The sequence below is a fragment of the Euphorbia lathyris genome, chromosome 1 (assembly GCF_963576675.1).
Source record: "Euphorbia lathyris chromosome 1, ddEupLath1.1, whole genome shotgun sequence".
Classification (NCBI taxonomy): Eukaryota; Viridiplantae; Streptophyta; class Magnoliopsida; order Malpighiales; family Euphorbiaceae; genus Euphorbia; species Euphorbia lathyris.
Window position 1 is genome coordinate 83124458 of NC_088910.1, and position 18545 is coordinate 83143002.

General features: G+C 34.2%; 1 protein-coding gene across 1 annotated transcript; it reads right to left on the minus strand.

The window, feature by feature from the left end:
• Window positions 1-1176: 1176 nt before the first annotated feature.
• LOC136203878 (uncharacterized) lies at window positions 1177-9455 on the minus strand. Its single transcript, XM_065995098.1, has 3 exons — window positions 8947-9455; window positions 8633-8848; window positions 1177-1527 (listed from the first exon to the last, which is right to left on the minus strand). Exons 1-3 carry the CDS (start codon window positions 9208-9210, stop codon window positions 1450-1452), a joined length of 558 nt encoding a protein of 185 aa, XP_065851170.1. The 5' UTR covers window positions 9211-9455; the 3' UTR covers window positions 1177-1449.
• Between the last annotated feature and the right edge of the window lie 9090 nt (window positions 9456-18545).

Here is an 18545-nt window from a genome sequence, read left to right on the forward strand (position 1 = left end):
ACCTTACTAATGTCATTTTTAGGGTCACTTCACCTTTGGTCGCTCTATTCTTTCGCTTCATATAGTGGATTGAAAGGGTTAGTTGTAAAGTTTAAGAGTCAATTGTAACTTTTTGGACAACTTAGAATGAGACTTAGGATATATTAGGCCTTAAAAGAATACATATAAACTGCAAAATGTAAAATCCAAATATAATGTGGTTAAACTCTCAGCCTAGTGGTTGAGAGCATACCTATAACTAGGGAGGTAATGGATTCAAATCACATCCAAGTGGAGTGGAGATTTTTCTTTTTTCTTTAATGTAAATACATTGTGCGCAAATTTTAAAAAAAAATCCAAATATAACATTTTACTTAATTTCCCATTTTTCTTCGTTAGCAAAACTATGATTAAAAATTGAAATTTATATTGCAATCCAATCGCAATATTTTCGCGCTCTATATTATTCTCATGAATAACAATTTTTGACGAATAGAGAATTCCAATTCAATTTATAGTATTTTTTATTTTTGGCAAATTACATTTATGACTTCAAATTCAACCTTACTTTCTTTATAGCTTTAAAACTAGACATAAACATCGCTAATAAAAGTAAATGAAAATGACCATTGATGATCTCAATATAAAAAGGTCCAAAAATCAAAATTAAAATTATTTAGAACTGCAATTCCCATTCATAGTTTTTAATTTTTCAAAATCACTATTTTCACAACTTTATCTCTCTAAACAGACAATTTCTCTCTCATATCCAAACAACGTATAAATAACTTTAAACTAAAAAGTTCAAAAATTAAAGTTACTTAAAATATTATTTTCATCAACTCAATAATAGAAAGTTACTTAATGTAATTTTCTTTTGTTTAATATAAATGCATTACGTACAACTTTTAAAAATTAATGTTTATATCCGGTTTTAAAGATTATCTGGTTTTAAAGTTGAGATACTACAAAGAAAGAAAGTAAAGAAAAGTTGAGGGTCATGAATATAATTTATTCGTAAGTATCTACATGCATTCAGGGAGGCAAGAAATTGTAAAATACTTTATAAATTCATGAATCCAAGCAGAACAGCACTAACAGATAAAATTTACAAAGTAAAAGAGAAAGGAGGTAATAAAGTTGAACCTTTTGCTGTGCAGAAGTATATAAAGGAACTTCCCTCCACACACAAAAAAATAATAATAATTAATGGGTGATATCACTGCATGGAAATTGCATTTGCGAGACTATGTTAAGTTTGTATTTAATTTACACAGAAGGAAAAAGAAAAATCTTATCAAAATTTCTCAATGTGACAGCAACAACTTGGAAGAATAACAACCTAACTCTTTTCACTCTAGTTTTAAAATATGAATAACCGAGTAAGGTAACATTTGCCTTCCGCCATATATCATCAAGTTAGCAGTAAAAATATTACAAATGAAAATCTAATGCAGATATAAAGGGTAGCTACCTTGATTTCTTTCCATTTGAAGCCACACCACCTCTCCCAACTTGCTTCAGACTTTTACTTAATTCTCGAGCATTCTGATACAACAAACAAAAATATACATTATTGCCCAGCTGTTAGTTTTTCCTCCACCTTTGTTAACCAGATAAACTACCAACTTAGTCCCTCAACTTGACATATGGGATCAAATAGGCCCAACATCAACTTTGCGCATCAAACAACTTCATATTTTGGATTAAATCAACTTCAAATAACACACATGTTCTAATAGCAAATACTGACAAGTGTCAGTGCTATGTTGCTTTGACCCAAATATGTTACATTTAGGACGAGTTTGATACCCAAATTTTATTTTGAACCTATTTCATCTAGTCTGCCAAGTTCAAAGATCACATTGATACATTTAATTGTTAACCACAATACTAGAGCATACAATATATTTCAACTGTAAAAGATGGCGCATGTCACCATGATCGAGGAGAAAAGAATAACAAGTTCTGTTAGCATGTATATTGAAAAATTTGAACGAAACGAGTCTGAATTCAATATCAACATTCAATATGCCATAGTTTTCATAGCATATGTAAATTCAATCTCCTCATCTATCATTTTGTGGTTATCAAGAATTATTTATGATAATGAGCCCAACAATGACCTTTTCATATATAAAACCAAACAAAACAATCAAACACCACAGTACTACCTCGCAGCAGATTTGAAACAATGATATGGGACCTGAACAAAATTCTGCAATGCAAGACCTTGAATGACTATAAAAGGACCAGTATTGTTCACAAGGGTCATTCTCCCTTAGATGCAGACTTATTAAATCTAACACTTAGGATGGCTTGAATCTCTATCCTAAGATTCTAATAAGCCTAGATCTAACGGTGAATGTCGGGGTCCATGTTAACACTACTGATAAAAGGACACTTGAAGAACATTTGGAGTGGAAAACCTGATAGATCACAGTGAAATACCAGCAGACCTGGATCTTAATAAGCTAAAAGATCTTTTGTTTCAAAAGCCTTCCTTTGAAGACCACAAATATTAATTTTAGAAACAATAAACATCATAAGAGATGAGATATGCACAATATGCTCACTCATCATACCACTATCTAAAATAAGACTCATGCTAATTCATATTCTTCTAACTGTGGAATATGACCTAATAAGCTCTGAAGCCCCACAATAAGATTTTCCTTTACATACAATAACTTCATAGTATACTAGTTAGAATAGGCATGGTCTATATTACTTCACCTAATCTAAAGTCCCAGACAAATTGATCAGATCACAATCTGGTCCACTCGTCCTATTAAAACCAATATAGCTACATCAACGCATGCTTCAATATATCTTAGTAGATTCATAAGGAAATCTGTTGTGAATCCTCCATACATGGGGGTTTGAAGTAGAGAGGTTCAGCTATTTAAATCGAGAGAAAATGCTAAAAAGAAACACAACCCAACATTGAAATGAAGCATCCAAAATAAATATTTAGTTAAAAAAGAAGTCAAAAAGACGGCAAGGCAGGCTAGGCTTCAGGCATAAAACTCATAAGCTAGTTACATATTGGCAATGAGTTGGATTAAGATACAGAGAAGAGTGGAAAAAGATAATCTACATATGACAGCCAGAAAAGAGAAAAAAAACAGTAGAGAGACAAAGAAACCATAGTAATAATAAGTTGTTCAATTCTATGATAGAGCCTATGTTACACAACCCAAAAAAATTGACCTGTTGAAGACAACAAATCAGAGATAGCTTGGCAGGCAGATAAGATGGTTTAGGATCTTGACAAAAACAATATACAACTGAGCAAAGAAAAGTATACCACTTAGTGTTGGGCATGGATCTCAGATATACTAAATTGGACCGAATATCTAAGGAAAAAGATCCAGAGTTTGATCAAACAGTTGACTTTTTTTACCAAATTGGACGAACTGTGTCAAAAAAAAAGTTATCAGTTCTTTCTAATTCTGAATCTTTTAGATAGACATTCGCTCCAGTCTAATATCTCCAAGATTCGCGCTCAGCCCTAATACCACTTCTACCTAGGGGTGAGCAGAACCGAACCGAAAGCCCAAAGACCGAAAAAATCGGACCGAAAAATCCGAACCAAACCGGACCGAATTATATTTTGGATTGGTTCGGTCCTAATTTTTAAGCTAGTTTGGTTTTCGGTTCGATTCGGTTTGGTCCGGTCCAAAACCGAATAAAACCAAACCAAAATACAATATGCACTACTCTTAATTTTAAGGTTTTAAATTAATTAACTACTTATATATAGAAAAGAAAAAACAATTAAACATGTTTTTTCTCTCTCAACTAATTATATATACAAAAGAAAAACTAATTGTATGATTATTTTCTTTATATAATTATTTAGTTAGTGAAGGTACAAGTAGTTGTAGGTCTCTAGTGCTTTGTTTGGTCCAAACATGAACCAAACCGGACCGGACCGAAATAATTTGGTTCGGTCCAGACCAAACCGAATTATAATTTGGTTTGGTTTGGTCCTAAAAAATAAAGGTAATTTGATTCGGTCCAATTCGGTTTGGTTCGGTTTTTAGACCGAACCGGACCATGCTCACCCCTACCTTTCTTTCTTTTTTAAAAGAAAAAAAAAATCCAAAATTGCACAAAACTACAGAGGCTTTAATATATGCTAGTCATACAATAAAACTCTTTAACAGGTCAATTACGACATACTGAAGCATGCATACAATGTAGAAGATTAATTTGGCATAGATAATGAACTATTTCCTTCAAACATGAAGAAAACAAATAGAGTAATGATGAAATAATCTCAAATGTGAGTTATCAAGTATGAGGTAGAAGTATACCAACTTTTGCAATGGGCATCAGGGGAAAAAAAATGGTAAATAACGTCAGGGAATTCCAACACCAGTCTCAAAACTGGGAAATCTATATAGAGGCTAAATTGTAAGTATCATTATATCCAGGGCATGCAAGCAAGAGAGCAACCAATATGTCGACTGATGGAACATCTGCCAAATTTGGAATTAGTATTGATAAAAACTAAGAATTTATTTGTCCCTATTTCTTTTCCCAATTAGCGCCAGTAAATAAGTCCTAGTACATATACTAATGGATGAAAGTAGAACAATGATCAACATTAGATAAATTTTATGAGCAGCACTGAATCAGAGAAACTAATTTACAAATCTAGAAGCAAGAAAGGTATAAGGAGAAACTTTTATAAGACAAAAAAAAAAATTAATTAAGAGCAATTTGCAATGTTGGATAAACCAAAAAACAAAAATATACAGAATAAGGGCATAAACAATGAGTTTGAAACTACGTGTCGTGCTTAAATATAGAACAAATCATAAGATGGAGGAGTTGGGCCAAAGAAATTTTGTAGCTAAAAATATTGGTCATCAACATTTGTGTTTTAAACTTTATTAAATAAATATCATAAAAATGCAAATTTCTAACATATTTGTAATGATAAAGAAAGAGAGATGATATAAGGAATTAACATATTCGACTAAAGATAATGTTAGAACAAAGTGAGAAAAAGTAAGTCATACGGCAAACTGGAATAAAAGCATCCACATAAATTCAATTTTCTTGGTGTTTCCAGAAAGAAATGTATAACCTTTTCCGGAAGCACATGTTGTGTTTCCTTTTTCTTTCAAGGTATATAAAGAGACTTTTCTTTCAAGATATATAGACTACAAGTTACACATAAAGAAGCCACATTCAAGCATCGGTGCAACCATGAAAATACTATCTTGCACCTTACCACTGTACTAAATGAAAAACTTACTTCTAAATTCACAGACCCAGCCGAATTGTCACCTAATGCTTAGTCCAGTCAGGTTATCCTTTATGAGGCCCGAATTAATCTACTCAGGGTCCTCAGCTTTTTGTGTTCTCTAGCCCTTAAATCTAATTCAATCATAAACATCTTAGACCAAACTATTGATATGAAAACCTATAGGAACATTTCTTCCACAGTAAAAACAACATTGTTAGCTAAAACAAATGAATTACCCGTTCAAGACCTCCACCAAATATAGCAAGTATGAAGTGAGTTGCAAACATAATGGATCCAATTTGGTTAGAAAGGAGGATAAAATAGTATTCTATCGCAATTAGCAAGGAATGCAAGTACACAGAAGCAAATTTGGACTCCAGCTACCCACTGAGAATTTCACACATGATAAAGTAGCGTTCTCATGCTCTGCACAAGTACTTACTAAGGTCCAGGAACATCTAAACATTAAAAGAAATACAACAAAATAACACATAACCCAACAAAACAAGAAGAAATAGAGAATAAATGTAAAAGGAAACCACATAGAATCCAACTCAATATAAAAAAGATTTCATGATCCAAGTAAATGCAGATAGCATTTAAAAAGGCATGCTCAATAATTGTCTCACTTCTCAATTCTTATGTTTTTGCAGAATACTGGACCCTAATTCTATCATACCAAGCTCGCATGCTAAGTTTTCTGAGAAAATAGATCACCTTAAACACCAAATGGAGGAAAACATAGTTGTTAGAATTGTAAGAGTCGACTATTGGATCCAATTCTGTCTGATTTCGACTCGTATCTATGGTAAGACTCGAAATTATAAAGAATCGGACATGAATCGGCTGAATCGGGTGGTGAATAGGCCGAGTCCACCGATTCAGTTGATTCATGCGCTCCATTAAAAAAAACGGTTTTTAATTTTTAAAGAGTAAAAAACGTGTGTGCAGAACTAAAACTAATTAAGAGGTTATGGAATACAACTAGGAGACTCTTTAGACTTTACAAATTCCAACTTTTTCTTTCTTTTCGTTTTCTCTTCTATTTCTTTCGTTCTTTTCAACTGTCCTTCTTTATTCTTTTCGTTCTCTTCAACTTTCTGCCTCTATGATGATTCTCTCGATGATGAGATGAAGAACCTTTGGCAATTAGTTTTCTTAGGATTGCATTAGATTTGAATTTTAACTTAAGTGCTTGGTTGATAATAATTTTTATTTGGATATTAAAATTGCATTTTTAGACTAATATTTACAGTTAAAATGGTTAATATTTTATTTTTTATTTTTTTTTTGGTAGAAAATATTTTTTAAAGTTAAAATGGTTAATATTTTATTTTTTATAATATTTTGAATTTGATTCAAAAGTCAAGATTCACAAAATGAGGATTTCGAGTCACAAGCAGAATCTCGATTTAACAATTATTCCTCAGGAAAATAGATCAGCAGAAAAATTCCTTATTCTATAGGTTTCTTTACAATTTAAGGGAAATAATGACAACACAATGCTCAATCCTGATTGGTTTCCAACATAACCAAACCCAATCATCTATTTGCTTTCATGTGAGCATATCGCTCCTTTAGAACCAAATCTCAATCGAGCATTCCCAGTTTGCACATTGCAACTAAAGTGAAATAAGATACTTCACAGACATGCATTCAGATTCCCTGACCAAATAAATCTGCTAAGGTCCTAGACATTGAATACAAATCAATAACTTAGGTTATATGTACTACGTTCTTACCAAAAAGAAAAACAAAAAAGGTTAGATGTACTAGGAAGAAGGAATACTGATTCATGGATTTGTATGAGATGATAACATATAAAAACATCTCATAACAGGGACTTCAACTAGCCTCATAAGCACCTACTTACTAGTTTCTAGGTGGCTCAAAAATCATGGTTCAAACTTTCTGCAAGCATGGTGTATCAAAGAGGTACTGCCAGCAAAAAGCATGCAGCGGTAAAAGTATTGTTGATTGGCTCAAAAATCAAAGTAATGCAGCTCCTGGTAAGTTTAAATAAAACCAATAGTCATTCAGGTATGTTTACCTAATAAAGCTCTGAGACAAGAGATGCAACTTAGGGTCTGCTTGTTTGGTGGAGACAGTTTCAGAGACCAGAAACAGAGTGGAACCTCAGTAGAGTTCAGTTTCAGAGTCATTAATAATCTAAGAAAGGGGAGTGTAAGGGGAGGCAGTCGGTCTGTAGGTCAACTGGCCCAGGGATTGGGATAGCCTGATCAAATTTCAACAAGTGTTAGGGAAGATTAAATAATGGAAGGTGAGGTGAGGGAAGGGGAGGGGAGGTTTAAACACTTAAACTCCAAATCCCACATATTTGGTGGGACTTAAAATGAAGGTTTTTGGTGAATTTTTAACCTCCATTTAACCTTTGAAATCTCTCCCCTCCATTTAACCTTCCTCTCCCAAACAAGGTTAACTAATTATTGTCCCTTTAATTAACCTCCCTTAACCTCAAAACAAACAGACCCAAAGGACAAGAATACTTCGGCATAAAATCTTAGTCACCATGGATCAATAAACCGGCAAGTGATCCATTCTAGTCCATCAATGACTAGGAGATGGACAATCTTGCCTAGGAAAGGAGGTGAGATGTCTCCGTAAGGGAGAATCCTATGGATACTATGGGCCATCAAGCCCATAGTGTGTGCTCTATGGGGATTGAGATTCGATACACGGGGGTTTTGTGGGACTGTATACGGAATTGGATATCGAGTATATGCTTGAGTTCAGCTACACTCTCGGAAATAAGACTTGACAAAATGCTTATAGTAAAGAATTTCCTTTGCTATCAGTTGGCTGGCCATAGGCTTAGAAAATCCTTGGCGACATAGGGAGACTTTAGCCTAGCCCAATTAGACACCGTGACACTTGCTACAACAACTTACCCAGAAGTTTATTGTGAAAATGAAGCCACTTTAAGTATATATCATACAACAAACTATTAATTGACAAAATATATTATAATGATGAGCTATAAAATGTAAAAATAATTGTGACTGAAAGCAGCAGTGTGCGGTATAGTTATTATGTCCATTGGTTCGGTCAAACTTTCTACACTAAGTTCATCTATTGCATTACTCTAAATATTAATTCCCTATGAATACTGAATTGAAAGTAGGACCTAAATTTTGGTTATATTTTTAAAATAGCACAATATAAACTAACAAGAACGTGGTTATGAATCCAGTATAGATGCCGTTTCAACATATGTTAACTAACAATTAGAAGCAAAGCCAACTCCTGCCCATTAACCAACTTATGTATAATGGCAAAGGTAAATATCAAAGCCGGTGCAACACAAACGAACTTCCACTTTAGAATCGCGGCAAACTACAAAAAACAAGAAAGATTTAATGAAATGCTCACCGTTGATTGAATAGGATAGGGATCAAGAACAATGGAGCGGACAGACATCTTAGCGATCTCAGATATTGCAGCGTCTCTAATCTCAGAGACATCGCTAGTCAACTCCTCGTAGGCAGCCTCAAAAGCCTCCTGCCAAAATCGAGGTAATCTGATCCGACGGCTATTAGTGTAAACATCCCACATATGCTTCACTACCTTCTCCCTTTCCTCCATTTCCTACCATTTCCTCACCAAAATCAGTCCAGATCCGTATCTTCGCCTAGACATGTAAGGCTATGAATGAATGAATGAACGAATGAATGAAAGAGACTTACAAGGACATCGAGATCGTCATGGATAGGAGCGTCAATGTCGTCCGATAGACGGTTGAGATCACCAGCGGACCAGCGGAGAGTAACGGCGCCGGTGAACATAGACCAAAATGCCAAAAGCAAAATGGCAGCTAAAGCCCAGAACTTGTAACGCCCTTTACCAAAAAGACTATAATCGGAACTTTCCTTTTTGGCATTGCTTATCGAAGTTGCAACGGTTGCTGTTGTGGCCGCCGTCGAAGTAGGGAGAGAATCATTATCCTTCATTTCAATTCAACCCCAATATTGAATTTCTTAAAGTGTTGATTTTCTAATGTTCTAATTTGGCGGAAAGGAAAAATACAAAAGAAAGTAAGTAGTGAGAGCTTGGAAGGAAAGAAAGAGTTTGATCTAATTGGATGGGATTTGGGAGCTGGATTTTCTGTTTCCGGGAAAAAGCCAAACGGTAAGTAGGACTGGATTAACGGTTTACATGCACCATTGGTGCCGACAGATTTGTATCAAAATAATCGTCCCAGTATGACTCATGTAACGTTTATAAAAAAAAAAAAAAAACTTACTTCCTCTGTTGTATAATACAGTAGTATGCGCTCATTTTAATATTTTTTAAATTTTATATTATTTATATATTTATATATATATATATAGTGATAAATTAATATTTTATTTTAAATAGAAAAAATACGAAAAATAAACTTTATGATTACACCTGTTTTCGAATAACATTCATGTGGTTTAAAAATTTGCAAAATGGTATTTTGAGGTTCATTCTGTTAGCAAACACACATTAAATTGATTAACGGTGCTAAAAATCAAAAGGAAAAGAGTTAATTTGGTCCTTATATTTATTTATTTTTATAAATTAACCCCTTACTATTTAATTATCACAAACAAACTTCAAAATGAAAAATAAAAATCAATTATACCATCTTCTCCATTTCTCTTTAATTTCTTTTCTTTTTTTCTTCTTTCTCTCTTTTCTCTCATCTTTGTTAATTTTTCTCTCTCTAAAATCAATTGAACACATTGTCAACCATGAAATCTATGGTTTGCGAGGGAGATTCATCTGACAGACTAAAAAATCATAAGAAACACAAGAATGATGCAGGAAACAGAAAATCAAAATATTTGGTGAAGGATAAATTCAGTGGCCGAAAACAGGAGGTAGAAAGCTCTGAACAAGAACAAATGAATCATCCGGTCAAGAAGCCTGATGTTAGAAGAGGCGAAATGACAGCTAAAAATCCCCAGAAACAAAAACCTCCTGAGGAGTCAGGTTTAAGGCAGACAAAGAGGAAGTTTGCAAACCCGACAGAAGAACGAGAAGACTGATTTAAGAAAAGGCCAAAGAAGAATAAAGATCTTGTGGGGCAGGATGTAGTCGACAAGCTTGACATGCTTATAGAGCAATACAGAACCAAGTTCTCGAAGCCGAGTTCTGGAAAACCAGGTAGCGGAAAACAAGCTGTTAAACCACTCAAGGGATGGTATCAGTCATAGTTTCTGTAAAAGTTTACGAGGTATGGAACGTGAGTTTATCTATATTTATTTGGGTTAGTTACAAATAACTACCCTGTGGTTTGGCCGATTTGCGATGTGGTACCTGTGGTTTTTTTTTTTTGTAAACAGGACCCCGTGGTTGACACCGTTACACAAATAAAGGAGACGGCAGAAATTCTGTTAAATCACAGGGGCAATTTGGGAAAGAAAAATTTTAACTTTTTGGGCTGACTTCATCTTCTTCCTCTCTTCTCCTTCTTTGTTCTTCTTCTTCTTCCTCCATTTTCTCTTCTTCTTCCTTTCCTTAATTCCGGAAATTCCAGATTTCTTCTTTCTTCCTCCATTTCCTCTTCTTCTTCTTCCTCCATTTTCTCTTCTTCTTCCTTTCCTTAATTCCGGAAATTCCAGATTTCTTCTTTCTTCCTCCATTTCCTCTTCTTCTTCTTCCTCCATTTCCTCTCCTTCTTCCTCTCTTCTCCTTCTTCTTTCTTCTTCTTTCTTCTTCTTCTTCCTCCATTTCCATTTCATCTTCTTCTATTCTTCTTTTAATTCTGGAATTTTTAGAAATCTGGAATTTCTAGACGTGAAGAACAGTTCTTCACGTCTGGAAATTCCAGAATTCTGGAATTTTCAGAATTAGAAAAAATTATAAGAAAAAGAAAAAAAAGGAAAAAGAAGAGAAGAGAGGAAGAAGAAGAAGAAGAAAAGAGAGGAGGAGGAGGAGGAGGAGGAGGAGGAGGAGGAGGAGGAGAAGAATTAAACGATGAAGGAGGAGAGAGAAAGAAAAAATTAAAAAATCGAATTTCCTAAATTACCCCTGTGCCACGTCAGCTTTTTAACAGAATTCTGGCCGTCTCTTTTATTTGTGTAACGGTGTCAACCACGAGGTCCTGTTTGCAAACAAAATACCACAGGTACCACATCGCAAATCGGCCAAACCACATGGTAGTAATTTGTAATTAACCCTATTTATTTTTGTCCCAAATGCTTCAGCTTCTTGAAAATAATCCCATCATGCTTAGTGAAATCTCTGTGTCATTCGCAACAATTTCTTCCATCATTTTGCAATGAGAAACTCTTAATTCCATGAGTTGGATCATGGTTTTGGCTGTTGATGTTGTCACCAAGCTTGTCATTTTTTCACAAGTTCCTACCTCATAGAATTGTTAGATATTCGAAAGGAACTGTTGAGGATGTTATATTTATGTTCAATTGATTTTAGAGAGAGAAAAATTAACAAAGATGAGAGAGAAGAGAGAGAGAGAAAAAAAAATTAAAGAGAAATGGGGAAAATGGTGTAATTGATTTTTATTTTTTATTTTGAGGTTTGTTTGTGATAATTAGATAATAAGAGAGTTAATTTATAAAATAAAAAAATATAAGGACTAAATTAACTCTTTTTCTTTTGACTTTTAACACCGTTAGTCAATTTGGTATGTGTTTGCTAACGGAATGAACTTCAAGGTACCATTTTGCAAACTTTTAAACCACATGGTGTTGTTCAAAAACAGGTGTAATCACAAGGTTTATTTTTATACTTTTTCCTTTATAAATTATAAATAAATTAACAAACATATTTTTATAATTGTTTGATAATAATGTTTGAAAGTTGTTTAAGTTATAATCTATTGTCAATGTTAATATGTTTGTAAGGGTTTTTTCTTTCCATTCTTGTATAATATTTTTTGTGGATTACTATTCATGGCCCGAATTTCCTACCTTTAGCCTCTAACAAAGACGGAAATACCCTTTACTCAAAAACTCAAATCCTCTCAACTCTTCAAATCCTCTCAAATTTAAACTCAAATCTGGACAAAAACTATGGATCGGGGGAGGGACAGCAAAGGAAATGGACTTATGGTACGTAATTTCGACTGATTTGGATGCTTTTTATATGTATTTTCGAATCGATTTGTTGTTTTTTAAATTCCGGATCGCGGCACCAGACGCATGGCTATCACGACGTCACCTGTGGTGAGGCGTATGAACATCACGCCTCACCACAGGTGACAACGTGATAGTCGTACGCCTCACCACAGGTGACGGCGTGATGTTCATACACGTCACATGTGGTGAGGCGTGATAGCATCACGCCCTCATCTGTGTGAGGGCGTGATGCTCATACGCTCGTACGGCGATTTTTATTTTTATTTTTTTATGTTTAATTTAATTTAGTTAAAAAAAGTTATTATTTTGTTAATTTTAGTTAAATTTTTTTATTTTTAGTTTGTAATTTAAATTATTTGTATTTAGTTAGAATAATATTTTTTAAGAATATAGTTAAATAATATTTAGTTAGAATAATAAATTATTTTTTAAAAAATAATATTTAGTTAGATGGATATTTAGTTAGACGAGTAATATTTGTATACAGTTTCTAATTTCATAAAACAATGTGGTCAATACGTGTAGAAGGAGAGTGTAGCTGGAAAATCTATCCCGTCAACAGCGATGCAGTTAGATATGGATGCCAATGATACACCACGTCATACGAGAGCGTGTGGTGTTGATGTATCAGACCGTAGACAGAGAGCGGTTGAGACGCAGTAGTTGCGGCGACTCAGATAGATCAGCATGTGTTGGATCAGCCCGAGTTGGGGGAGAGGAGGCGGATGATTCGGGAGACCGAGATCCTGGTCTTGACGTTGTCGATGGCTACTTTCAGGAGTTAGCTGAGACGCAGCGACGGCATGGATCTAATGATGATGATGATGATGTGCAGCCGACTCAGGGCTCGAGCAGACAGCGCAGAGGTGGTCGATTTGCTAGTACATGTATTATTTATAGTATAATATTATTTAAAATTGAGTATTATTTTTAGTTTAATATTATTTAAAATTTAGTATTACTTATGGTATAATAATATTTAAAATTGAGTATTAGTTTTTAGTTTGGTTTGGTATTATTTAAAATTTAGTATTATTTATAGTTTAATATTATTTAAAAATTAGTATTATTTATAGTATAATATTATTTAAAATTGAGTATTATTTTTTGTTTAGTTTAGTATTATTTAAAATTTAGTATTATTTATAGTTTAATACTATTTAAAATTTAGTATTATTTATAGCATAATATTATTTAAAAGTGAGTATAATTTTAGTTTAGTTTAGTATTATTTAAAATTTAGTATTATTTATAGTTTAATATTATTTCAGGGATCAGAAAACGGTCCAAAGCTACTGAGGACCGTAGCTAGATAGTTTCGGGGCCGGTGGACGGTGGTCCCAGTGATGTTTCCGTGATTCCTAGTTTTTTAGGACACGTTGCCTCACGGATGTTGGGAGGGCATCATCGATCTTTTCTTACGTGCTACAACAGATCATTAGCATGTTGCACATTGGAACGATGGTATCAGGGTATGACACCCGAGGTAAGAATAATTTGCTCAATAAATCATTTTACTTATTATTTTTAACCCTAACCCTCAAAAACATTCAGTAATTGTATATGTGTCATGTTTACAGCTGAGGGATATGGTAGACATGACTGGGTTGTCTCACCTCCCATCCACCATTTTCAAGAACTTGGATGCGCCTCCGATATCTGCGTTCGTGGAGCGGTGGCAGCCCGATACGAACTCCTTTCACATGCCGTTCGAAGAGATGACTATTCTTCTACACGATGTATGGCTGATTCTCCGTATTCCGGTGTACGGTCAGATGATCTCCGATACATGTAGTGGTGAGCAGCTGCATGCCATATATAATATCAGTCACGCTCGACTATATCACTTCTTTGACTTCATTAATATTTTCTAATAATTATATGTTCTTGAACTTCGTAAGAAAGAACATGAAACAAACAAATGAATAGAAAATAAAAATGAATGGACAAAAAAGATAATTGGGAGAGAATTATCTTCCTCTCGTTTTTTTCGAAAATAAAAGAGAATGTCAAGATATAGGCGTATAAAGAGGAGAGTGAAAATATTTTTTGCCCATTAATTAAAAAAATTATTTTTTCTTAATGAAGTATTATGTCCATAAATTAATTTTAGTTAAATATAATTAAATTACAATTGTAACCACTCAGTATAAGAAAACGTTTTATAATAATATGTGAAATTAATTCTATTAATTAGAATCATTATGCTCCATATTTGAGAATTTAAGGAGATTCAAATAATAATATTTTTTAATTAATATTTTTCAACAACTTGTACTATGATCATGTTTCATTTTCATTTGTTAAAAACTCTTGAAATACTAATAATTTTGTACAAAATCACAATATAATAGTTAAAACTATATAAGTCAATGTTGTAAAAGCAATTATCTCAATATCCCATAATCAATGTACATTTTTAGGATTTTGAGCATCAAAATTTATTTTTATTTACCTTCATTTTGAATTCATATCTAGCATAATCCAAATTCTTCAAGAATAAACATCTTATCAAGTGTATTAGAGCTTATTTTTTTTTTTTTTTTTGGTAGAAAAGGAAAAGAAAAATGAATAACAACAAACTACCCAGGAATTAGCCTAGGGAAGCTAACCCCAATCCTATCTTCTAAGAGAAGATGAGAGATGAAACTAGGGGAAACAGGAAGGGTAGTAACGCCTAACGTCCCTTCATGGCCCGCCGCCGCCAAGCGATCAGCAACACGATTCTGCTCTCTAAAAATGTGTCTGAACTCTACGAACTCAAAGGAGGAGCAAAGCCTTATAATAGCTTTGATGAGGTTGCGACTGTTAAGACCCATGGAATGATTCTCAGAAATCATTTTGATTGCTTCCAAATTATCAGACTCCATAGAGAGCCTCTTAACACCCAGCCTTTTAGCAAGATTGATTCCAGTAAGAATAGCCCAGAGCTCCGCAGAAAAGGAAGAACCCAACCCTAAATTCTGGGAGAACCCAGAAAGTCAGACGCCCCCTACATCTCTAAGCACACCTCCAGCCGCAATCTTACCGTTACTGAGGCAGGAACCATCAGTATTCAGCTTCACAACCCCCTCTCTTGGCCTGCTCCATCCCACGAGATGGACATCACAACACTGAGAGGCTCTGGCAAGGGACTCTCCTTTGAAACTATCGATAATAGAGAAAAGTTTTTTCGAGAAGAAATCAGCTAAGTTTGTCATAAAAACAGTTTTATCTCCAAAAATCTCCTCGTTTCTCCATTTCCAAACTTGGTGACAGATAATAGCAAAGAAAATGTCACCATGCTCCATGTATGGAAGCAACTTTCCTCTAACACCATCAGAGAACCAGTCGACCTCAGAATGTGCCATGAAGGAAGAGAAAATATGGTGTGGGAGAATTTTCCTCCAAACCTCTTTACTATTAGAGCAATCTCTAAGAGCATGGCACAAAGTCTCAACATGGCCTCTGCATCTACTGCAAGCTCCAGAATCAGCCAAGTGCCTTCTGTGCCTATCCGAATTAGTAAGAAGCCTGTCCTTAACGCCCAGCCACAGGAAACTCCTAATACGGAAAGGAACTTTAAGGGTCCAAATCGACTTCCACACATCCGAGGGAGGATCAGATCTAAAGAGAGAGAAAGCTTCAAAGGCCGATTTGCAAGAATAAACTCCATTGTTAGTCAGCGCCCAACAGTGCCTATCCAAGTCTTCCTCTTGATTACTCACCTTCACTCCCCGCATTCTAAGGAGAGTCTCAAGGCTAAAGAAAGTATCAAACTTTGACCAGATCCAGTCCCCTTCCGAGTCAACCACATCGGCAATCCTCCAGTTGCGTATATCACTAGGCGGGGGGGAAGAACACACCTCAATTAACGGTTTATCCCCAATCCAGTTATCAAACCAGAAACTAATGGACTTACCATTCCCCACCTCCAGGCCAACTCCCGAGCAGAACTCATCAAACACAGCACTAAGTCCTTTCCAGAGGAAGGAACAATTAGCAACTCTCTCTTTCGGGCCCCCGAAGATTTTGTCTTTCCGATACTTACCACAAAGGAGGCGAACCCAAAGAGAGGAGGGGTTTTGCCACATACGCCAAAGGAGTTTCATTAATAAAACTTTATTATTGTCCTTTGCTTTCCTAATACCCAGACCCCCAGAATCTTTAGGCTGGCAAACCTCACTCCAAGGCACAAGATGGATCTTCCTGCCCTCCGCAGCTTCCCCCCACAGGAACCTACGGTTAATCTTGTCAAGATCATTAAGCACAGGATCCGGAAGCTTACAAGCCTGCATGATGTGATTGGGAGCAGCACAATTAACAGATTGAATTAACGTGAGGCGGCCAGCGAGAGACAGAGTCTTGGCTTTCCAAGTGGCACACTTCGAATTAGCTTTATCCAAAGTCTCTTTGAAGGAGCCTTTAGACACACGCTCACTATGGAGGGGAACGCCCAGATACTTCCCAAGAGAAAGTGTATTAGAGCTTATAATCTCTTTATATAGAGAATTGGGAAAAAAATAACTTCTTGATAATGATAATAATAATGATATAATATAATTTATAATTGAAATAAACTTCATAAGTATAATATTTCAATACCTCTTTAATATTTTCTTCAATGTATCTCCGACTTCGATGGACAACTATTGTGTGAAACTTTATATCTATTCATATCAAAATGCATAAAAATAAAAATTACAATCCATATCAGTTAGATAAACTCAAACAAAACAAAAATTAGTGGATTTCACCAGGTTCTGAATTTGAAAAATTAATCTAACTTCAATTAAACCTAACAATTGAGTTCATATAAAGGCAAAAATCGAAACGATTACACCTAGCAACATATACTAAAAATGAATGCAAATGTACAAAATCTTTATTTTAGTCATTTTGAAACAAAAAAAAGACAAAGGAAAAAGAAAATATGGATAAGGTAGCGAGAGGTATGGAACCTGGGTAACGACAAAAATGAAATTTCATCTCTGAAAGATGAAACTATAACAACTATTATTTAATAAAAATAAAGCAACAACACAATTGAGAGCAAAATAACTACAAGATATGAAAAAAATCGAATAATTACCTTCATAAACATAAGGATTTCTTGTAATTTTTGACACATTTGTGTTTTCCGATTTTAGTTGTCCATACATCTTCTATTTCTATCAGATTTCTTCAATTGGAGATATCAAAGTCTGAATTTTCCAAATTCTTGAAGAAGATACTATCAAATAGTTTATCAATATAAATTGCTCCTAAATAGACATGAATCTCTTAATGAAGGTAAGAACAAAGTTACAAGACGTTGGTTTTTGATGGCCAATGAATATAATAGTGAAATACTATCTATCATGGCGAATGGATATAATGATGGAATACTATATATCATGCTTTGTATATAAGTTTATTTGTGACTTTTAGATTTCATTTGCTTTGTGTTTTTTCATCTTCCTATAACTCTTACTTTCTTTTATTATTTTCATTAATGGGCTAATAATTATTTAATATATTATAAATATAAATCTGTTATTTTTAATTAATTAAATCTTTTTAATTTTGATTTTTTACTACGTTGAAAACTCATCAAAGAGATCTCTAAAACACTTCTCCTTATTTCTCTCTGCTTCCACTATTATATATAGTATAGATACACTCTTATACCTAGAATTCGGTCAACTCAATTTTGGGGCTTGAAATTGTTGTCGAACCTTACTCGAATAATTATCTCTCTAGTTCATTCGTATCTTAGTTTTTGTGGATACCGTTAGAGACAATCTACACTTGATTGTTAATATTGGTTGATTAATAATGTATATTCTTTCGGATTGTCCTTGTTCATGAAAGACGATTGATAATCTACACGGACTCTTTGTTTGCAATGGTAGATAGTTCTTCAATCAAAGGTACATAGGTTTAAACTCTTTTAATATGAAGTAAAGATTAACGGATCTTGGAAAAAAAAAATAGATAAAAAAATCATATTTTCGATGCATCTATGTTTGTCTATTTTCCAATATTTATGCCCTCAAAGGTCTATTGACAGTCCAATGTCCATTCAATTTTTTTTTTGCTTTTTTATCACTTCGTAGAAAGCTAAGCACCTTCTAGAACATGATATGACCGCCCCAAGGATATGATTAGCCCATTTCACCTTTGCACTTCTCTAACATTCTATGGAGCCTTCATTTCTAGCATTGCTTTTACTTTATTTGGATTCACCCCAACTC

What these genes read in the sequence shown, in the direction of transcription:
- LOC136203878 (XM_065995098.1), bottom strand. Translation starts at nt 9,210, where the DNA reads ATGAAGGATAATGATTCTCTCCCTACTTCGACGGCGGCCACAACAGCA. An exon ending in ATGACGATCTCGATGTCCTT is followed by an intron (nt 8,849 to 8,946) that starts GTAAGTCTCTTT and finishes AGGAAATGGTAG; the next exon opens with GAAATGGAGGAAAGGGAGAA. An exon ending in CCTATCCTATTCAATCAACG is followed by an intron (nt 1,528 to 8,632) that starts GTGAGCATTTCA and finishes TTGTTGTATCAG; the next exon opens with AATGCTCGAGAATTAAGTAA.